This window comes from Lepidochelys olivacea (assembly GCF_965140295.1).
Source record: "Lepidochelys olivacea isolate rLepOli2 genome assembly, chromosome: 1".
Lineage (NCBI taxonomy): Eukaryota > Metazoa > Chordata > Testudines > Cheloniidae > Lepidochelys > Lepidochelys olivacea.
The window spans coordinates 143496800-143519948 of NC_140411.1; the positions used below are offsets into that span (position 1 = coordinate 143496800).

The 23149-nt window shown below is 41.9% G+C and overlaps 1 protein-coding gene across 3 annotated transcripts in view; it reads right to left on the reverse strand.

Annotated features, from left to right (window-relative positions):
• SMPX (small muscle protein X-linked) overlaps positions 1–22486 on the reverse strand; it is a 75086-nt gene extending 52600 nt beyond the window's left edge. Inside the window, exons 1-2 of one of the 3 annotated variants that reach the window (XM_084618712.1) lie at positions 22417–22486; positions 3445–3506 (exon numbers count right to left, since the gene is read on the reverse strand). In XM_084618712.1, coding sequence (XP_084474838.1) covers positions 3445–3506; positions 22417–22447 — 93 coding nt within the window. In that variant the 5' untranslated portion in view covers positions 22448–22486. Of the gene's footprint in view, positions 1–3444; positions 3507–6668; positions 6800–7695; positions 7784–22416 lie in introns of those variants that run through there. The other 2 variants (XM_084618714.1, XM_084618713.1) reach the window with 2 other exon arrangements.
• Between the last annotated feature and the right edge of the window lie 663 nt (positions 22487–23149).

Below are 23149 nucleotides of genomic sequence, written 5' to 3' on the forward strand. Positions count from 1 at the left end.
CACAACAGGTCACAAATTCCATGCTTGCTTCCCAACACTGGATCACCATTCCTCTCATTTGGAAAGTATGTTGTTATAATTACCTTAAGCAGTTTGGCCTCCAGTTGGTCAGTTACACTTAATAGTGTTTGAATTGTCATTCGTGGGTCAAATTCACCCTGCTGGTAAAGGGAATGGCAAATTTTACCTCTTTGCCTTAGACCTGTGCCTTTGCACCCCAGGAGGGATTCATCCAACTGGAAGGGTGGGCAGAGTTTCTATTGCTTCCTCCTCTTGTGGGCTTTGCCAGTCAGGGCAGCTTAATATTTCATCAGCCGTTCCAAAGGGTCTTCACTAGTGGAGGAAGCCAAATCAGCACAAACCCCTGACCACCTTAACCATGACCTTTCAGTGGTCAGTGCTTCTCCCCGTTGGAATCAATGGCAGTACTCTAGAGTTATGTCAGTGCAGCTGAGTTCAGAGTCTGATCTGTTATCTATTCGAGAGTTCAGACAGAAAGTTGCAGGCTAGTTTAAATGTGTCTTTAAAACAAAGATTTTTGAAAAGAGAATGAATGATAGATAAATATGGTTGCAGCCCTGAAGAAGAGCTCTGTGTCGCTCGAAAGCTTGTCTTTCTCACCAACAGAAGTTGGTCCAATAAAAGACATTACCTCACCCACCTTGTCTCTCTAATAGATAATATTACTCTCTGACTATAAATGGACAGATAAAATGTATGATGTGTCAGCTTGATGGCCTATTATACAGTGATCTGGACTACTAGAGCTGGACTTATTTTTACAGTCACTTAATTCTCTGGTTGGGAGTGTTGCAGAGACAGAATATACAGACCAGAGAGTCTGAGTGCCTTCTACTGCCCTGAAACAACCCAGAAGGCCAGTTTAGGAGTGTTATTGGTGAGACCCATGAGTCATGGTCACCCCTATTCATCCAGAAGGACAGATGAACAAACTGTAGGGCCACTTGAAGGTAACTGTGTTATAATAAATTGAGAAAATATGAATGTTTTCAGAGCTCTGAACAGAACAGAGGACCTCCACTAAAACACTAAACCAGAAAAGCACTTAAATGAGAGGAAAATCAAAAGCAGTAAATGTTGACAGAATGTATTTTCAGCTACTACTACAGACAACATTTCACACACAGATTATTGACAGCTTCTTCAGCTACATTTTTTCATGTCAGTGTATGGATATGGATCCTTACATTTCCATATCTGTAGCACAATATACATTGTCATTTCCCGAGATGTAGGACCTATTGTATCAGTATGTAGTAGCAAAAGCTCATAATCCATGAATCACTACAAGCTACAGTGTATAGAAGTCACTGACACCTTGTATCATGGATCTGAGATAGCTGCAAGAAAAATAGGCATCAGTTGCGGTGTAGGTTTTCTTACTACAGCAGCTTCCAACAGCTTTCCTTAGAAATGTAGTAAAAAACTCAGTCTGTGCAGTGGTTGCTTTTCTAACATTTGTTATTCAAGACTATTTCATAATTTTGACTTTCTTAAAGAATTACATTTAGTGATTTGGGGGCACAAGCTTTTTTAAAAAAAATACTAACAGTTATTTGGACGTTTAAAGTTTCAATTTAGAGGTTGGAAAAAAATCTTAGACGTGACCAAAAGTGTCCACCCCTACTCTTTCAGTAAAGAAACAAGCAAATCAATTTAATTCAAAATGTGTTTAAAAAAAGAAAACTTGTTTAAATATAACATATTAAGATTAGTAGCTGATTAAAACTTAGATCCAAGTTATAAATCCCCTAAACTGTGAGTTAATAATGTAAATGATTTTGAAATCATTGAAATATATAAAGGGTGAAATCCTGACTCCCCGTCTGAAGTCAATGGCAAAATGTCCATTGATTTCAAAGCCAAGACTTCTCTCAAACAGTTATGCCTTTTTTGTACAAAAAGTCAGCTCTGTTCAGTTAAATCACACTTTATAATAATAATACCTCTCTCCTATACCCACATATAGGCCTTGCAGCTTCAAAATGCTGCACAACCATTAGTTAATTAATCTTCATAATACCTCAGTGAGTTAGGAAAGTATTATCATGGGAAAACTTAGGGCAGATCAGCCATGATAAATTCTATTTGGGGTTCTTATGCTATTTCAAGCTTAAACTGTTTTTCCTATCAACATGCTGGGAAAATCTATTGCAAAAATATATTTAACAAAAATTGTAATAATATTGTACAAGTTAGTATTTGAGGAGGCACCCTGGCCTTTAGGCTAAGATCAACTGATTTAACTAACTAGTGTACTTTTTTTTATGTTATATGCTTAACCACTAACCCTTGTCTGTATTTTCTACCACAGGCAATTGTCAGCTCGTACAATTTTTCTTTATTTCTTTCTTCATTTGCAATATTAAAATCATTTCTGATGAACATGAATTGACATGGCTGGGGTATTTATAATGTGTATTCAACAATGTATGTGTTCTATAATTTTAAATATTCTTTATTAAAAGTTTTTATCAGTTTAAAATCTAACATGAGCTTAGTCTGGGAATGATATCCTGCACTTGCTGGCACAGCCAGCCTTTGGGGCCTAGAAAACACATAGTAACCAGCCTCTGTGAATTGACATCCTAGAAGTTTCTAGGATCATCTTTGGTTTCATTTAAAAAAAAAAAAACCCAAACAAACAAAAAAGTATAGCTCTTACTGTTTTAGGACCAATTCCTACTCACGCTGAAATCAATGGTAGTTTTGCAATAGACTTCAGTGGGAGAAGAATTAAGGGGTTAGTTTCACCATGCTTTGTTCACCTACTTCCGAGAGGTGTTGTGACTGTTCTGTAGTTAATGTTTGTAAAAGACTCTAAGAACTACAATTTACCAGAATGAGTAGACACCCCTACCTGGCACAGTCTTGTCATTGATTACTTTATTTTGGTTTTCCCATAAAATGTCTTTCTGAATAACAATGTAGTTAAATTGAATACTGGAACTATATATTTTGTTGTTCAAAAGAATGAAAAGATGAAAACATGCAAACATTAAAAGCTGTGCCATCTATCTATCCCCATACTTCTACCACAATGTATTAATTCTAAAGAAACCCCTCGGGTTTTCAGAGATGGGACTTGCTTATAATAGTGATTGGCTGTATATATGGAAATTCTGTGGATTATCCTGTTGTGTTTAGCAGACCCATCAACAAACAGTATTTATCATGCGAAGGGCTATTGTTTTTAAATCAAATCTGTGAATCTTTTTTTTTTTTTGTTCAGATCACCAGCAATTCCTCAGGTCAATGTTTTTATGTGCTTTCATGTCTACCACGGCTAAACTTTTATTCTTTTTAAAATAATCACTAGCTACACTTAAGTGTTGTTCATTACAAACAAAATGCAGATTGTGAAGCAATTGATGTAAAAATTCATTATTTTCTGATATTAGAAATGTAAGTACTGTCTCTTACCTGAATGGATCTGACATTTGAAACTGGCTGTTTTGACATTCTTAAAGAGAGCACCTTAATTCCTGCAAGCAAAATGAGAAACTGTTACAGGCTCTGACATTCAGATAGCAGAGCTTGATAAACTAGAACTTAACCCATGCTGCTTCTTGACAGGCATCCATTTCATCAGCCCTTCTACTCTTTCAGTCTCAGTTTCAGAGTTGCTTAGATACTCCCTTCTAATACCTGAGGGAGTGAGAACACCTGAGCTTTCCTGGTTAATCTTTCATAGCCAGAAATGGTGACACTGCTTTCACATAAAAAAAATAATAGTGAGGGGAATCAGAAATTCTTAAGACATTAAGGACTTTCTAGAATGAGCAAATAGCAAAAGGAAGACGTTTGGGGGCAAACAACGTACTGTTACTGTTGTCTCATAATAGAAATAGAGGTTACAAAAGCCCTGAGCCTGCATCTGGCCTTTGCAAATAAAAATGTAATCCTGGAGCATACACTTTTAACAAATAAAAATGTATCCATTGCCTGACTCCCAAAGCTTAAAAAAACGCTCAAATCTATTTCTGTATAGACTGGGGGAGTGTGGGAGGGGGAATAGACACTGTTAAATTATAAAGTCCTTTGGAAATCTTCAGGCCACAGAGAACCTTCCCTTCAAAGATTTATATTAAGTAGATTTTTAGTAAGTTTTTGATCAATAGCATAAGAAGGAATTAAGAATGGAGACCATTTTAGATAAACGTGGAAAAACTGATACTGACTTAATATACAAATTCACACCAGGCCACTTACTCAGTTCTACTGACTCTGAAGTCAAGGAGCTCAATAAAGACTGACTGGAAAGCAAGAATCAAATTCTACCATCAGTTTCACTCAAGCAACCTCATTGGGTTGAATTTTGCTTTTGCTTTTTACTATCTTTTGTGAGGGCTATGTTTTCAGTTTGGGTAGGTCTGTGTAAGGATTTCGAACCAAAAAACCCATCATACAAATTATAAATTGTACAGTTCCAGGTGCTTTTTTTCACTGTGATAACCTAAAACCAGACATAGTTTACGTAACTTCAAAGTGCATTGTGTTGTCTGTTTGACTGACTTTGGTGGCGAAATCCTGTCACTTAAGTCAATGGCAAAACTCTCAGGATTTTACCCCTTGCATTCATTTATTTTTTTTTAAGTTGCTACTATGCCTGGAAAGTAATCATTTTCTCAGATGACTGATAGAAAGTGGACCTATGCTGATACAGTGTTGGTATTCAGTGATTGCATTTCAAGAATTATAAAAACCCACAAAATGTTAGAAAGACATGATCTATTATGTCTTATAACAGGGGAAAACGTAATTCTTTTATGCTATGATCTTTCCCCCCTTTCTGATCAGTTAAAAATGAAAACAAAGGCAAAGGAAATTAACACACATACGAATTTAAAAAATACAATGGGAGTGCTTCAAAACCACAGCAGCAATGAAATTACAGTTAAGGCTTCTAGCATATGGCAACACGCTCCCCCACCTCACATGAAATAGCTGATATACTTTCACCAGCCTTTGGCCATACTTAAACATGGATGGGTGAGGAATTAGACTAAATCTTTACTTAGAATGTCTTTCTTTAAACCAAGCCATCTTAGTTTTTGTAATATGTTGTGAGTTCCTAAGAAACCTGTGTTGAAACTGATTGCAATCAGACACTGGTTCTTAAAGAGAGATGTATGATACAATTGTGTAGGATTGCTTTTGGAGGAGGTGATTTTTTCCTTCCAGTTCATGCTGCCCTCATTACTGCCAAAGAAATCAGGACAACAGCACACTGATGAGTAAAAATAGACAACCTTCTCTGGCTGCATTCCCTCCCTTCCTTCCCTCCTCCCAATTCACCTCTAGCACAACTACTGACTGTCAAATGTCTAGAAATAAAGCTTAAGTTACTTCAATATCTTTCTCTCACACCACACAAAGACAGACATGGATTAATAAATATATATTTTTATAAATGCTTTTATTTTGCCATGTATATCTGAGAGATATGCAACAAAATGCTGTTACCCACATTCTGTTATTTCTGGCATTTTGAGCAGATTTGCAAACTTGAACAAATCACAGCTCACATTCAGTATCAGCTAAGAATTTCAAACCCCCTTTGCCAGGCAAATTGTCTGATACACACAAAGCCTTGTTCTCAAGCCTCTTTGGCTTCCCCACACCTTACCTTTTACCTTTTATGGCCTGAATGCAAAGGCAAACTTTGAAAGCAATGACACTCGTATTTCGGTTTGGAGCTATTTAATGCCTGACTTCCAATGCAAACTCTTTTACTTTGTAGTGAAATCACTCATGTACAGGAATATTTAATAGGAAGGAATCAGTCAGTATTCCGGAACGAGTTTAAAAAACAAAGTTATCTTCTCTCCTTCAGCTAAAAATAATTCCTGAGAGGGGTGCAGAAAGATGTGCAGCTGTCTGGACTGACTGATTTCTTAGTCAATTTGCTTTAAATGTGGCTGAGATACACAAGGCACTATCATAATTTCCATCTTTCTTAATCCTACTGTACATAAGCAGCAGGACAAAACAAAACCAAAAAAACAAAACCAAAAACTCAAACCCCGAATGCGGTCCTCTTACCTCCTGCTGTACTCATGAAATCAAACACCATGGGTGTTTTGGCCAGAAAGCTGCAGTGTGTTTTCTTATAAAAGACTTTGACAGGAACTACACACCACTGTGAAACCTAACTGGTACTGAGGAGAAGGAGAAACCCACACTTTGCTTCTTCCTCTTTGCCAGGCACAAACTTACTACATTCTGCAGGCAAATACAATAATAACGTAAAGTTTTCGATAACACGGTTGTTTCTGCCTCCACTACTGTATGTTCACAGGAGCTATGATTACAGTGAAGAAAACTTACATCTCTCCCATCCCCCCCAACATTTTTTTTACCAACTGTAACAAATTTTTTGAAAAAATTAAGCATGCTGCTACATAGTTTTGTTTGTGATGTCACTAAGTATTAAAGCAGCTTTCTGTTTTAAATCTTTTAAGATCCCCATAGATTATAAAGCAGTAGCAATAACAATCTGCACTAAACACATTAATATGATGCACAAGATGTTCAAATAAACAGAGACCTCTAACCACTTCGGACACTTCACAGAATCTTTCAAGTTTGCAAATGAGACCTTCAGCTTAGTTTACTGATTTATTTATATAAAAAAAGTTCCAAACCGTCAAGTGAGTATAGACACTTCTTTTCGATGCTGAAAGAGACACGTTCTTCAGTCAGCTGAGATCTTGACTGTGAGCCTTTAAATGTGTCTGAAATAGCGAGAGTGCTTTGTGCCTGTATGGCTCTGAGAGCTGCTCAGGGCTGGAGTGGAACTCAGTTTAGAAGCTAAGTGTAAAAGCGAATTCCTGTCATAGCTTGCAGTTGTTCTTCCTAAATATAGAGTTTGATACACCCTGTATCTTCATTCCCTCTGAGACACTTGAACTGTTAAAAACAGGGTTCAAGTGTCAAGCAATAGCTGTTAATGAAACACACCTTTGGGTCATTTTTTGCTGTCACACTCACTGTAGTTTTTGGGTGTGCACAGGAGCAAAGCACACAATGGTAGAAGGCAGTGCATATCCTTAAACTTTCCCTATTCTGTTTCAGGCACCACTTGCACAATGTTATCTCTTTACCACTGCACCAAACCAAGGATTGCTCACAAACACATACATTTTCAGCCATGTTTTTAGAAGGTGCTCACTAATTTTTTTGACTCAATTTTTGGGCACCCAGTTTGACACACCTTGGGCCTGAAATCATTGGAAGCTGCAATGGTCCAGAGGAACTCTGAAAGTCAGGCATCAGGTGAGCCCCCCAAAAGCTGAGGCACACAAAATGAATGAATTCTTCTGAAAATGTTGGCTCTAATAAATATTTGTTAAATGTTAGGGATCTGGGTTAAGAAATGCTTAGAAAGTACAAATGGGAGCAGTCATTGCGATTAATGCAACAATACGTCCACCTCATTATACTATATCATGGCAGAGCACAGACATGAGCAGTCATCCCTAATACCTCTCCTGGTCATGCACATTAGACATCTCTTGATCCTCTTTAGTGAGAGCTTTAAACCCTGATCTGTCTATACCCTCGCAGTTGTGCTTTGCACCAAACTGCAGATTTTCCCATCAGTCCAGGTCACACATGAATCACAAGAAATGGATCACATTTGTTTGACATCATCCCCATGTTCACACTCACACGACTGCAGCCTCCAGTTCGTTGTGACATCATGGGAACCGACATTCTTCCTGCTGCAGCTGCTCCCACCGCGTCTGACCAAGGACACCAATAATAGAAGACAGCAGAAACCAAAGAGAGCTGCTGTTGCTGCACTGTCATCATCTGCAGGATGGTGCCGAGTCATGCTGCTCCACTCCCTTATGAGTAATGGATGCATTTGCTGGCATGATACACTGCGATGAGGTGGCTTGCCCACCTACATATCTCAGGGAACTCTCCAACCAGCCACCCACCTACCCCATCATAGCTGCCAAGTTTTGTGCAACTCTGTGTTCTGAACCTACCACTGCTTGGAACAGGGTGTATTGACCATAAGCTGAAATCTGTGGTCATATGCAAATGATCTGCAAATATATACATTAACTCATTACACAATTTGCAGAAGATGTCACACAAGAAGCTGCACAAGACTTAGCAGCTATGGGCCCAATTAGTTGCAGCCATAAACCTACGTGGCAGCAGTAGTGCTAATGAGTGGTACTGCACAATCCAATATGAAAAACAAAGTCAAAGCATTTTTTACCTTAACTATACTGAAATATTAACTGTTTTATTGCGATTTCAGCTGGCTTTTCCTTTTCAGTTCATTTGGTGGCCTATATAGTAGAGTTATGTTTGAAGTTCTTGCCATTTGGCTTTAGTTCATTTGTACCCCAGCTTTATTGTGAGAAGGAACTAAAATATTTTTGAGGCCAGGGGATTTTTACACTTAAAACATGCCAAACTTCACAGCTATGACTTCAGAGCCATGATTTAGAGTGCACTGATAATACATTTAAATTTTTGCTAGCAGTGGAATTTTTGCAATATATTATGCGCTCGTAGCTCATTGCTTGCGAGGGGATTGATCCTGCCTTAAGGTGCAGCTTTATTCTGTGAAGTTACTCTTTAAAAACTGCATTGTGGGCAGTCCACATTTATTGTCTTAATGATTTCCATATCAAATGCATTCAGTTTACAGGTAAAAAGATGATTTCCTAACTGCCAGCCCTGTACATTTCATGTATTTCACTTGATACTACAACATGCATGCTACATATTTACCCTCCTAGGATATGAAAGTCAAACAGGTTCTTTCCCTAATTATGTCATCACCAGAAATAAAGGCTCTGCTGTCCACATGAGGCCTTTACTTGCACCTCTGCAATTCCATTGTCTTCAGATTATGCTTGGAATGACGTCGATTCAGACCTATTTCCTTCAATAGATTTGCACATTAGGAAGCGATAAAAATTTATTAAACAAACCTATTGATGCACAAAAAGGAAGAGAATTAAGTTAAATCTCTAGCTGTGTTAACTACATTGCGATAAAAGGAGTAAAAATCATTAAAAGCACAATTTGTCACTAAAGTCAGAAAATGTCACAGCAGACTTGTTGAGTAAGAACATGCCAGTTTTACAATCGCTTTGCAGTGTACAGCCACAGATGTATTCTACCCCATAACTTGTACATTCATCTGCCACATACATTCAGTTGCTGATTTAACAAGTTGACCACAGAATATAAGAGCTACCATACTGGGTCAGACCATGCTCCATCTTGCCCAGTATCAGGTCTCTGATAGTGGCCTGTACTAGAGCTTCAGAGGAGTGTACAGAACAGGGCAATTATGGAATGATCCACCCCTGGTTTCTACTTCCAGCTTCTGGAAGTCAGAGATTTAGAGTTGCTCTGAGCATGGGGTTCTGTGCCTGACCATTCTGGCTAGTAGCCATTGATTGACCTACCCTCCATGAACTTATCCAGTTCTTTCTTAAATCCAGTTATACTTTTGGCTATCATACCATCTCATGGCAATGAGTTCCACAGGTTGACTGTGCATTGTGTGAAAAAGTTCTTTGTGTTGTTTGTATTAAACCTGCTGCCTATTAATTTCATTGAGTGAGCCTTGGTTTTTGTATTGTGTGAAAGGATAAATAACATTATGCACTTATTCCACACAAAAAGCATGATTTTATAGACCTCTGTCCTATCCCGCTCTTAGCCATCTCTTTTCTAAGATGAACAGCCCTAATCTTTTTAGTTTCTTCTCATATGGAAGTCATGCCATACACTTGATCATCTTTGCTGTGCTTCTCTGAACCTTTTCCAGTTCTACTATACCCTTTTTTAAAGATGGGGCCACCAGACCTGCACAATATTCAAGGTATGGGTGTGTGACATTGCACTCCATAATGCAGTGTTTCCCAAACTTGTTCAGGGAAAGCCCCTGGCGGGCCGGGCCAGTTAGTTTACCTGCCGCGTCCGCAGGTTCGGCCAATCGCGGCTCCCACTGGCCGGGTTCACCGCTGCAGGCCAATGGGGGTTGCGGGAAGCAGCAGCCAGTACGTCCCTCAGCCTGTGCCCCTTCCCGCAGCCCCCATTGGCCTGGAGCGGTGAACCACGGCCAGTGGGAGCCGCGATCGGCCGAACCTGTGGACGCGGCAGGTAAACAAACCTGCCTGGCCCGCCAGGGGCTTTCCCTGAACAGGCGGCATCCCAAGTTTGGGAAACACTGCCATAATGTTTTATGGAAATATGCTTATGAGTGTGAATACGATGTAACTGAAATATGCTTTATGCAAAAGGTCTCTTGTAAGGTATCATTAAAAAGCTCATGATCTATTGAGTGTGTTCATCCCATTTGTTTGCATGTATTATTTCTTGTCTGGAGTTAGGAGAATAAGATATAAACTTGTCTTACTGATGTAAACATTAAGCGGAAGCCGTTAGCGTGTCTGGCTCAACAAGGCAGAGTTCTGGAGTCCCAAACTGGCAAAGAAAATGGGTTCAGAGGTATCTTCAGCATGTCAGGTGACAGTCCTAAGAGGGTCTCTGTGACTGAACCCATCACAGGGTGCACTATGGATTTATATAGTGCTATTATGAGATGTTCTGTCTTATTTTCTATCCCTTTCCTAATAGTCCCTAACATACTGTTAGCCTTTTTGACTACTGCTGTGCACTGAATGAAAGTTTCCAGAGAACTATCCATGGTGACTGCAAGATTGCCTTCTTGAGTGGCAACAGCTAATTTAGACACCATCATATAACATATATTATACAGAATCACTATGTACTGTACTATGAGATGCTGAGAACACACCAGGAATAGTAGTTCACTTGTAATAGAAAAGACATATTTTTGTTCAAAACATACTGTTAACACATTCTTAGAAGCTCATCTATTGAACATATTCATATTCACATTATTTTTAAAAAATCACTACTTTTTATCTTGGAAAATAGAAGTTGTATAAAACTAATTGATTGTGTATATCTTACTTTTTGACTGAGATGCTTTACCTTGTAATATCAGAGCTGGTTCTTTAGATGGTCACCTAGCAATTTATTTATTTAAAGACTTTGTACACTGGGATAGCCTCATGAGACGCAGATCTTGTTGTCCTGAGATTCCCAGGAGTAAAGCAGTCATACTATCTTACTGCAACATGCTTTAGTGCAACACAAACAGTATAATGCAGTCTAAAACACCAGAAATAACAATGAGCAGTCACAGTTTCCATTCGCTGTACACAGGCAAGGCTTCTTAAAATAAGAGAATCAAAAAATGTTCTTGGGTGTCCGTCTCTAAGGACCAGGTACAGCCCTTTGGGGATGCAAAGTCTTCCTTCCCTTACTTAATTTTAGGTCTAGAAATTATAGCTGAGTACCAGGGAAAGTCATATCTAGAAATAAGACTATCCCAAATTAGTACATATTCATGCAATATAGTACGTTTATATCATTGTCTTTGCTTGAAGAGGTTTGGGAAGGAAGGCAGAGACTTGGGTCACAGTATGAGATAAATTATTCTCTTTATCCAACACATTAATGATTGAAGTAGCTTCCTATATCAGAAAAAATAAGTTATGACTGAGTATTAAATGTACAAAATCTACCAGTGGGAAGAATTATGACAGGATTCAAATGGAAGATCTTAGAGAATGAGAAATGCTGATTGCTTTCTTTCTCATGGAAATTTTATTTTTGTTCATTTGTTTTTTTCCCTTAATATAATAAAGGTGTGATGTGTAGGAGTACTTGTAAGAGACTGAATTTTATTTCCTGGGCCCAAGAACCTGACATAGGTCAGTGTTACAAAAGTTTAATACATCTGTCAGGGGCCAATTGCCACCCCAGGTCTAGTGGCTACTCTTACACTTAATCTGAACCGAAAGTAATCTAGGCTCTTTAACTATTGAAAACATAACAATTTTGAGGGTTAATGACAGACTTCAGTTGTGCCTATCAAAGAAATGTCATTTGAAGAAGGTAAGTGACTTAACAAAGTGTCATGTGAATCATATATGATGTATCTTCCAGTTTTCCCCAACCCACACAAATGTTTAACATAAAGAAAAGAAAAGAAAAGAAAAGAAAAGAAAAGAAAAATCATTTTCTCCTGAGTTCTTGGATAATTATGCCAACACATTTAATAACAGTGCAGGATTATATGCAAACAGAGTTTGCCATGCTTTAATATACTAATGGAATGGAAATCATAAAACATTATTAACTTAACTGATCTTTGTTGCAAATACATTTTTGAGTTGTCAAATGTGGTTCTCTTTCTTTCTTTCTCTCTTTCTTTCTCTGTTTTTTTCAAATTGAAGATCAGTGATTATTGTTACAATCTGTTCCACAAAGAAATAATTAGCCTTGTGTTAAGGAGAGTGGTCTCATTAGACGCTGCCAGGTGACCTTATTCTAATTCCTGAAGTTCTAACATCTTTAATAGCTGTGTTTGCATTATCAAGATTTTATATTAGGCTTTTACAAACCACATTGTCAATGTAACCCATACAAATCCTAGAACATAATAGCCTTGACCACATCTAATATCAGTTGCCTCATACTCTTTGTGCACAGCATTAAAATCTCACTTATCAAAAACCTTTTGATAAATTGAAATGTGGGGTTGTAGCACAAACAATTACGTTATTTCAATTCTGCTCTTAGGAAAATGTAGCCACCATATAAAGCACAACTGACAACACACGAAGAGTGTACTGATTAAAATACATACTCATTGAAAACAATGTGTTGATATGATAAATATCTTGTCTAAAGCACTCCAGTGATTCAATATCATTTTGAAAATAAATTAAAACCATTACACTGCAGCATCTGATTTAGTTCTTGGCAAATAAGTTTGGGGAAAAATAAGAACCAGGTGAATCTGACTCCATATTATGAACACAAACAAATCTGATTGTTTTTGAAAGGTCAAATACCCATTCACTGTATTACCAATGCCAGGACAAACTCCTTTTGCTGAATGCTGTTTCCAGCAGTTCTGCTGAGCTATGGTAGTCTCTATCTTCAGTTGTCCGACTAGGAGGGTTCATTGGACTTTGTGGAAAGGAAATGCACTCAGGGGTCCCTTGATCCCCAGCAGCACATGCAACAGATTTGAATGGAGTCGTTGTCCAAAGTCTAGCAGGAGAGTTCAGACTAATTTCTGATGCTCCCTCCCACAAATGGCATATCAACTAAGGGTATGTCTACACTACGAAATTAGGTCGAATTTATAGAAGTCGGTTTTTTAGAAATCGGTTTTATATATTCGAGTGTGTGTGTCCCCACAGAAAATGCTCTAAGTGCATTAAGTGTATTAACTCGGCGGAGCGCTTCCACAGTACCGAGGCTAGAGTCGACTTCCGGAGCGTTGCACTGTGGGTAGCTATCCCACAGTTCCCGCAGTCTCCGCTGCCCATTGGAATTCTGGGTTGAGATCCCAATGCCTGATGGGGCTAAAAGATTGTCGCGGGTGGTTCTGGGTACATATCGTCAGGCCCCCGTTCCCTCCCTCCCCCCGTGAAAGCAAAGGCAGACAATCATTTCGCGCCTTTTTTCCTGAGTTACCTGTGCAGACGCCATACCACGGCAAGCATGGAGCCCGCTCAGGTAACCGTCACCCTATGTCTCCTGGGTGCTGGCAGACGTGGTACGGCATTGCTACACAGTAGCAGCAACCCCTTGCCTTGTGGCAGCAGACGGTACAGTACGACTGGTAGCCGTCATCGTCATGTCTGAGGTGCTCCTGGTCGCCTCTGTGAGGTCGATCAGGAGCGCCTGGGCAGACATGGGCGCAGGGACTAAATTTGGAGTGACTTGAGCAGGTCATTCTCTTTAGTCCTGCAGTCAGTCCTATTGAACCGTCTTATGGTGAGCGGGCAGGCGATACGGACTGCTAGCAGTTGTACTGTACCATCTTCTGCCGAGCAGCCATGAGATGTGGATGGCATGCAGTCCTTCTGCACCGTCTGCTGCCAGCCAAAGATGTAAAAGATAGATGGAGTGGATCAAAACAAGAAATAGACCAGATTTGTTTTGTACTCATTTGCTTCCCCCCCTCCCCTGTCTAGGGGACTCATTCTTCTAGATCACACTGCAGTCACTTACAGAGAAGGTGCAGCGAGGTAAATCTCGCCATGTATCAATCAGAGGCCAGGCTAACCTTCTTGTTCCAATAAGGACAATAACTTAGGTGCACCATTTCTTATTGGAACCCTCCGTGAAGTCCTGCCTGAAATACTCCTTGATGTAAAGCCACCCCCTTTGTTGATTTTAGCTCCCTGAAGCCAACCCTGTAAGCGCCCCTCCCAGCGTCAGAGCAATGGCAAACAATCGGGCATCTGAGAGTGCTGTCCAGAGCACTCACAATGGAGCACTCTGATGGGGCTAAAACATTGTCGCGGGTGGTTCTGGGTACGTGTCGTCAGGCCCCCGTTCCCTCCCTCCCTCCGTGAAAGCAAGGGCAGACAATCATTTCGCGCCTTTTTTCATGAGTTACCTGTGCAGACGCCATACCACGGCAAGCATGGAGCCAGCTCAGGTAACCGTCACCCTATGTCTCCTGGGTGCTGGCAGACGCGGTACGGCTTTGCTGCACAGTAGCAGCAACCCATTGCCTTCTGGCAGCAGACGGTGCAATACGATTGGTAGTCGTCCTCGTCGTGTCCGAGGTGCTCCTGGCCACGTCGGCTGGGAGCGCCTGGGCAGACATGGGCGCAGGGACTAAATTTGGAGTGACTTGACCAGGTCATTCTCTTTAGTCCTGCAGTCCTATTGAACCGTCTTATGGTGAGCGGGCAGGCGATACGGACTGCTAGCAGTCGTACTGTACCATCTTATGCCAGGCAGGCAAGAGATGAAGATGGCTAGCAGTCGTACTGTACCATCTTCTGCCGAACAGCCATGAGATGTGGATGGCATGCAGTCCTTCTGCACCGCCTGCTGCCAGCCAAAGATGTAAAAGATAGATGGAGTGGGTCAGAACAAGAAATAGACCAGATTTGTTTTGTACTCATTTGCCTCCTCCCCTGTCTAGATCACACTGCAGTCACTCACAGAGAAGGTGCAGCGAGGTAAATCTAGCCATGTATCAATCAGAGGCCAGGCTAACCTCCTTGTTCCAATAACAACGATAACTTAGGTACACCATTTCTTATTGGAACCCTCCGTGCAGTCCTGCCTGAAATACTCCTTGATGTACAGGCATACCCTTTGTTGATTTTAGCTCCCTGAAGCCAACCCTGTAAGCCGTGTCGTTAGTCGCCCCTCCCTCCGTCAGAGCAACGGCAGACAATCGTTCCACGCCTTTTTTCTGTGCGGATGCCATACCAAGGCAAGCATGGAGGCCGCTGAGCTCACTTTGGCAATTAGGAGCACATTAACCACCACACGCATTATCCAGCAGTATATGCAGCACCAGAACATGGCAACGCGATACCGGGCGAGGAGGTGACGTCAGCGCGGTCCCGTGAGTGATCAGGACATGGACACAGATTTCTCTGAAAGCATGGGCCCTGACAATGCATGCATCATGGTGCTAATGGGGCAGGTTCATGCTGTGGAACGCCGATTCTGGGCTCGGGAAACAAGCACAGATTGGTGGGACCGCATAGTGTTGCAGGTCTGGGACGATTCCCAGTGGCTGCGAAACTTTCGCATGCGTAGGGGCACTTTCATGGAACTTTGTGACTTGCTTTCCCCTGCCCTGAAGCGCATGAATACCAAGATGAGAGCAGCCCTCACAGTTGAGAAGCGAGTGGCGATAGCCCTGTGGAAGCTTGCAATGCCAGACAGCTACCGGTCAGTTGGGAATCAATTTGGAGTGGGCAAATCTACTGTGGGGGCTGCAGTGATGCAAGTAGCTCACGCAATCAAAGATCTGCTGATATCAAGGGTAGTGACCCTGGGAAATGTGCAGGTCATAGTGGATGGCTTTGCTGCAATGGGATTCCCTAACTGTGGTGGGGCTATAGACGGAACCCATATCCCTATCTTGGCACCGGAGCACCAAGCCACCGAGTACATAAACCGCAAAGGGTACTTTTCGATAGTGCTGCAAGCTCTGGTGGATCACAAGGGACGTTTCACCAACATCAACGTGGGATGGCCGGGAAAGGTGCATGATGCTTGCATCTTCAGGAACTCTGGTCCGTTTCAAAAGCTGCAGGAAGGGACTTTCTTCCCAGACCAGAAAATAACTGTTGGGGATGTTGAAATGCCTATATGTATCCTTGGGGACCCAGCCTACCCCTTAATGCCATGGCTCGTGAAGCCGTACACAGGCAGCCTGGACAGTAGTCAGGAGCTGTTCAACTACAGGCTGAGCAAGTGCAGAATGGTGGTAGAATGTGCATTTGGACGTTTAAAGGCGCGCTGGCGCAGTTTACTGACTCGCTTAGACCTCAGCAAAACCAATATTCCCACTGTTATTACTGCTTGCTGTGTGCTCCACAATATCTGTGAGAGTAAGGGGGAGACGTTTATGGCGGGGTGGGAGGCTGAGGCAAATCGCCTAGCTGCTGGTTACGCACAGCCAGACACCAGGGCAGTTAGAAGAGCACAGGAGGGCGCGGTACGCATCAGAGAAGCTTTGAAAACCAGTTTCATGACTGGCCAGGCTATGGTGTGAAAGTTCTGTTTGTTTCTCCTTGATGAAACCCCCCGCCCCTTGGTTCACTCTACTTCCCTGTAAGCTAACCACCCTTCCCTCCTCCCTTTAATTATTGCTTGCAGAGGCAATAAAGTCATTGCTGCTTCACAGTCATGCATTCGTTATTCATTCATCACACAAATAGGGAGATGACTACCAAGGTATCCCAGGAGGGGTGGTGGAGGAGGGAAGGAAAATGCCACACAGCACTTTAAGCACAGCACTTTAAAAGTTTACAACTTTAAAATTTATTGAATGACAGCCTTCTTTTTTTTGGGCAATCCTCTGTGGTGGAGTGGCTGGTTGGCCGGAGGCCCCCCCACCGCGTTCTTGGGCGTCTGGGTGTGGAGGCTATGGAACTTGGGGAGGAGGGCGGTTGGTTACAGAGGGGCAGCAGTGGCAGTCTATGCTCCAGCTGCCTTTGCTGCAGCTCAACCATACACTGGAGCATACTGGTTTGGTCCTGCAGCAGCCTCAGCATTGAATCCTGCCTCCTCTCATCATGCTGCCGCCACATTTGAGCTTCAGCCCTGTCTTCAGCCCGCCACTTACTCTCTTCAGCCCGCCACTTACTCTCTTCAGCCCTCCACCTCTCCTCCCAGTCATTTTGTGCTTTCCTGCACTCTGACATTATTTGCCTCCACGCATTCGTCTGTGTTCTGTCAGTTTGGGAGGACAGCATGAGCTCGGAGAACATTTCATCGCGAGTGTGTTTTTTTTTCTTTCTAAGCTTCACTAGCCTCTGGGAAGGAGAAGATCCTGTGATCATTGAAACACATGCAGCTGGTGGAGAAAAAAAAAGGGACAGCTGTATTTAAAAAGACACATTTTATAAAACAGTCGCTACACTCTTTCAGGGTAAACCTTGCTGTTAACATTACATACATAGCACATGTGCTTTCATTACAAGGTCGCATTTTGCCTCCTCCCACCGCATGACTACCCCCTCAACCTTCCCCCCTCCCTGTGGCTAACAGCGGGGAACATTTCTGTTTAGCCACAGGCAAACAGCCCAGCAGGAATGGGCTCCTCTGAGTGTCCCCTGAAGAAAAGCACTCTATTTCAACCAGGTGACCATGAATTATATCTCACTCTCCTGAGGATAACACAGAGAGATAAAGAACGGATTTTGGTTGAATGCCAGGAAACATACACTGCAATGCTTTGTTCTACAGTGATTCCCGAGTACGTGTTACTGGCCTGGAGTGGTAAAGTGTCCTACCATGAAGGACGAAATAAGGCTGCCCTCCCCAGAAACCTTTTGCAAAGGCTTTAGGACTACATCTAGGAGAACCGCAAATGCCAGGGCAAAGTAATCCTTTCACATGCTTGCTTTTAAACCATGTATAGCATTTTAAAAGGTACACTCACCAGAGGTCCCTTCTCCGCCTGCTGGGTCCAGGAGGCAGCCTTGGGTGGGTTCGGGGGGTACTGGCTCCAGGTCTAGGGTGAGAAACAGTTCCTGGCTGTCGGGAAAACCGGTTTCTCCGCTTGCTTGCTGTGAGCTATCTACAACCTCCTCATCATCATCATCTTCTTCGTCCCCAAAACCTACTTCCGTATTGCCTCCATCTCCATTGAAGGAGTCAAACAACATGGCTGGGGTAGTGGTGGCTGAACCCCCTAAAATGGCATGCAGCTCATCATAGAAGCGGCATGTTTGGGGCTCTGACCCAGAGCAGCTGTTCGCCTCTCTGGTTTTCTGGTAGGCTTGCCTCAGCTCCTTCAGTTTCACGCGGCACTGCTTCGGGTCCCTGTTATGGCCTCTGTCCTTCATGCCCTGGGAGATTTTGACAAAGGTTTTGGCATTTCGAAAACTGGAACGGAGTTCTGATAGCACGGATTCCTCTCCCCAAACAGCGATCAGATCCCGTACCTCCCGTTTGGTCCATGCTGGAGCTCTTTTGCGATTCTGGGACTCCATCATGGTCACCTGTGCTGATGAGCTCTGCATGGTCACCTGCAGCTTGCCACGCTGGCCAAACAGGAAATGAGATTCAAAAGTTCGCGGTTCTTTTCCTGTCTACCTGGCCAGTGCATCTGAGTTGAGAGTGCTGTCCAGAGCGGTCAGAATGGAGCACTCTGGGATAGCTCCCGGAGGCCAATACCATCGAATTGTGTCCACAGTACCCCAAATTCGAGCCGGCAACGTCGATTTAAGCGCTAATCCACTTGTCAGGGGTGGAGTAAGGAAATCGATTTTAAGAGCCCTTTAAGTCGAAATAAAGGGCTTCATTGTGTGGACGGGTGCAGGTTTAAATTGATTTAACGCTGCTAATTCGACCTAAAGTCCTAGTGTAGACCAGGGCTAAGAAAAAGAGCTAGTGGGACATGGTAAGTCTGTCTGGGTAGAGAAGCATGCTAGAGCTCAGAAGTCTGTTTGGAGAGAGAGAGTTGAAGTGAAGCGTGCCAAATGTGGTGGACTGGAAGGAGTGAAAGATCAAGGAGACCTCAAAAAGTGTGAATAAGTTTAGCTAACAAGCACCCAACCTCTACAGGATTTATCTATAATGAATTCTGAACCTTCTGTGGCCCATCAGTCAATGAATTCAGACTGTATACGCTGCAGATGAAATAAAAGATCCAGATGATTTCAGCTTCAAGAACTTTCAATTTCCTAGTTTATCAATAACAGGAAACTGATCTACTTGTTGCAGTTCCCATTAGAAACATCAACAAATATATTTTTAAACCCCCTTCTGCAACTTCTGAAAAAAATCATACAAATAACAAGAATTAATTTTTTCCAGTATCAGGACTTGCATAATTCTATCAGTGTTCAATGATCTCTATCAAACCTTACTTTTACTGAATGTGCTAAAGGAACCTTTTTTTAAATCATCTGTGGTCCCGTGCAATTAAGTATTATAAATATACAAAAATAAATCAGTGAATGGAATCAGGGTGGAGACGGGACAATAGTGAAGTCCCACAGTATCTAACTCCTAAATGTTTTATTTCATAAAACAAACACAAATCTCTAGAGTTAAATAATCATTAATAACAATTCCTAGGAAATTATGCAGACTTTTTTTAAAACTAGACATAGTTTACGTCATGTGAGGGGATGGGCTGTGTACTGAAAGGCTGGCCGTATTTCCTGTCCAAAGATAATACAGAACCTGAATAAGAAGCTGCAAGTATTAAGCTGCTTCATTCAGCTACATCTGGCTGTGCTACACAGAGGATTACCTTTTGAAGTACAGCTCAATTCTGAAAAGCCAGCTCTCTTCAAGGAGCTGAAAGTGAGGTTTGAAAAGTGACTGTCATATGAAAACAACATTTGAAAACTGCAGATTTATACCACCTTTATTTGTTGAGTCTGTCAACTGATGGTCAGAGGCTACAGCAGATAGCCATTTGGCAAAGTCCCTGTACACTGGCTGGACTTGCTGCGTAGGGATTCAAGATATTACCACAGCAAGATTAGAACTAAGGCCTTGCCTTCACTAGAGGAAAAGGTGTGTTCTTTATCTGAGTTAGCTAATGCATGGTAATTAACATGAGGTAAAATCCTAATGAAGACAAGTTAGTTTGTAGGTTTCACATGAATTAGCAGGTGAAGGTAAACCCTAACGTCTAACTTGCTGACTCATGAAAACTGCAGACTGTCTTGTCTTCACTAGAAATTCATCTCATGTTAGCTAGCTTGAGTTAAGAACACACCTTTTTTCCTAGAGAAGATGTACTCCAAAAGCTTCAAGGGTCAAAGTCAGTGGGTCTGTGTGACTATTTGGAAATCTGTTTGTACAATTTATGTATCCCACATGAGATTATGAAGTCTCTATAAATCTTGACCAACCAGCAAAGTCCATTTTGAGTGTGGCGATTAGTTGCCTTCTCTGTGGTCTCTTCACCTCCATGTTGCGCTGAAATGCCAATGTGTAGTGGAACCGAGCTGACAACAGGGGGTGGTGAAATTGAGATGGTCCTCTACTAAAATACAAACCTCATATACAATGGATTGGCTCCCAGCCAGAACTGATTTGTTAGGGGAGAAGTCACCTAACAACAAGGTCACCCGTTGGTAATGACCAGGAGGTCACATGACAGTCTGGAAGGTTATAAAAGGACAGGACCTGACTTCTTTGCTCTTTGGCCACTTTTTACCAGCTCAGGCTGAGAGGAGCTGCATGAGGTAGCCTGATGAAGCAGTGTGAAGTCTGCCTTCCTGAACACAGATGGACCCCAAGGCCGCTCAAGGGAAGGGTGAGCTAGAGGGAGGGGAAATGCATGTGTTTGTTATTTGTGAGATCTGTGTATTTCTCATGTGATTAAGAAGAGAGCGATAATGTGTTAGAATTCTTTGTGTGTTATATGGTACACCTACCATGTGGCCCTTTGGACCCAGGAGGCTCAGACTTCTGGGTCGAGTTCTGGGAGAGGATGTAGCTTAAGCTATAGGGAGAGTCTGATGAGTCAGCATTGGTAACAAGGACTGGGCAGAGAGACTGTGTAGTCTGAGCTCTCAGGACAGGTTGCTAGATAGAGCAGGGGGTCTCAACCTTTTTCTTTCTGAGGGCCCCCCAACATGCTATAAAAACTCCACAGCCCACCTGTGCCACAACAATGGTTTTCTGCATATAAAAGTCAGGGCTGGCATGAAGGGATAGCAAGCAGGGCAATTGTCTGGGGCCCCATGCCACAGGGGCCCCCATGAAGCTAAGTTGCTCAGGCTTCTGCTTCAGCCCCAGGTGGCAAGGCTCAGAGCCCCAGGCTTCAGCCCTGTGTAGCAGGGCTTAGGCTTTCTGTCCTGGGTCCCAGCAAGTCTAACACTGGTCCTGCTCACAACCCCTTGATTGAGAACCACTGAGACAGAGGATCTGTACTCCAAGAATATGATGAGGCACCATTTACAGTTGTTTTGAGGCCTGTCTGTTAGCCTGTGTTTGATCCCTTTAAGGTGTGCCATGCAAACATAGACTTAAGAACCAATTTTACTGGGCTGTTTGAAAAGGTCAACAAAAAAGTGCCTACTATTTGTCTGTGGTGTCCATACTAACTTTTGTAAGCAGATACCTGAAACTTAACAGAGAACTTTGACTCTATCTTTAAGTTAAGACCAGAATGGTTTTGCACTATGAATAACAGTCACCTAAAATTCTACTTACAAAACTGTGTCACATCTTCTCCTTAGTTTTACATAGCAACTTAAGCACTCTTTACATTTATTTTAAGAATTCAGTTTAAAACAGCATAACAATATTATATGCCTGGCTAACTCCTATGATCTGAACGTCTTTCAGATAGAGTAAGTGAAATGGTGGATAGTCACCCTTTAATCATCTAAAATCAATCTCTCTATATACATCTTTGTAGTGTGTCAGTCACCGAAGTGATCATCTTGTGCCTTGATTTCCTTCCTCTCTCTGATTTTGTTTCCTTTACTCACTTCCCCTTCCCCCACACTTCACTCAGCTCATCTGGCTATCTCTTCTGTCTCTTCCCCCATTCATGCCCAAACCTTCATTCATGCATTTCCCTATGCCTAAACTCCTCTTTCTGACCTGAGCCCTCATCCTACAAATACTTATGCATGGACTTTAAGTCCCACGGGACTACTCATGTGTTTAAAATGTTTGTTGGATCGGGTCCATAGTCTGCTGTGACTCTGCCCTCCCCTCATCAAGTCATTTCTCAAAGCTCACTTCTTCGAAAAATGTTTGGGAACTATAATCTTGCAAATATTAGCTCAAAACAATCCCAAAACTCCCTTTGCAGACCTCAAGGCTCATGCACTTACTCACCCAAGTGACCTCCTAATTGTATTGTCTTCATCCTAACCCGTAAATCCTTTCTGTGCCACTCCAGCTCAGTTTTGTCCTATCCTCCTGTTATTCCCATCTGAATTTATGTCTGATCCTGCAGTGAGCTCAAATTGGGCAGACTTCAGCACTCATGCAGAACTCACGATAGGATCAGGACTTTAGACAGTAAAGTACATCAAGGCAGGTCCTTATTTTTTTAAAGCCTCATGTGCATTTATGGTAATATATGAATAAGAAGTCTAGGCATTTCAATAATAGATCAAAGCTGAAATGAAAAATAATTAGAGATGTAGATAATTAATCTCAAGATAAATCTGTTTGTTATTTAGCAGCTAGTTGCTTGTGACACTGAGACTGATTGAATTTGATTTTATCTTTATTCATTTATTATGTTCTATTTTGTATTTATATGCCCAATTATTTTTGATTAGTGTTATTATGCTTTTGCCATAAATCTTTTTAACTTGACTAAGGTTTTACATGGATTTAAGTATTCCTGCATAATGATGGATATATGGATTCTCCGGCATTCAGAGTCTTTCTGCTTTTCTATATGCCCCTGCACTCACCCACCCATAACACAGCACAGGCTTCTAAAGCTGTGACAGAATTGGAGTATGGGAGAATTCTGCAATTCCGCTCTGGGATAGCTAAAAGCTCGACTGACAACTGAGTATATTCAGACAGACTAGAAAGGGTACAGAGGTGCAGC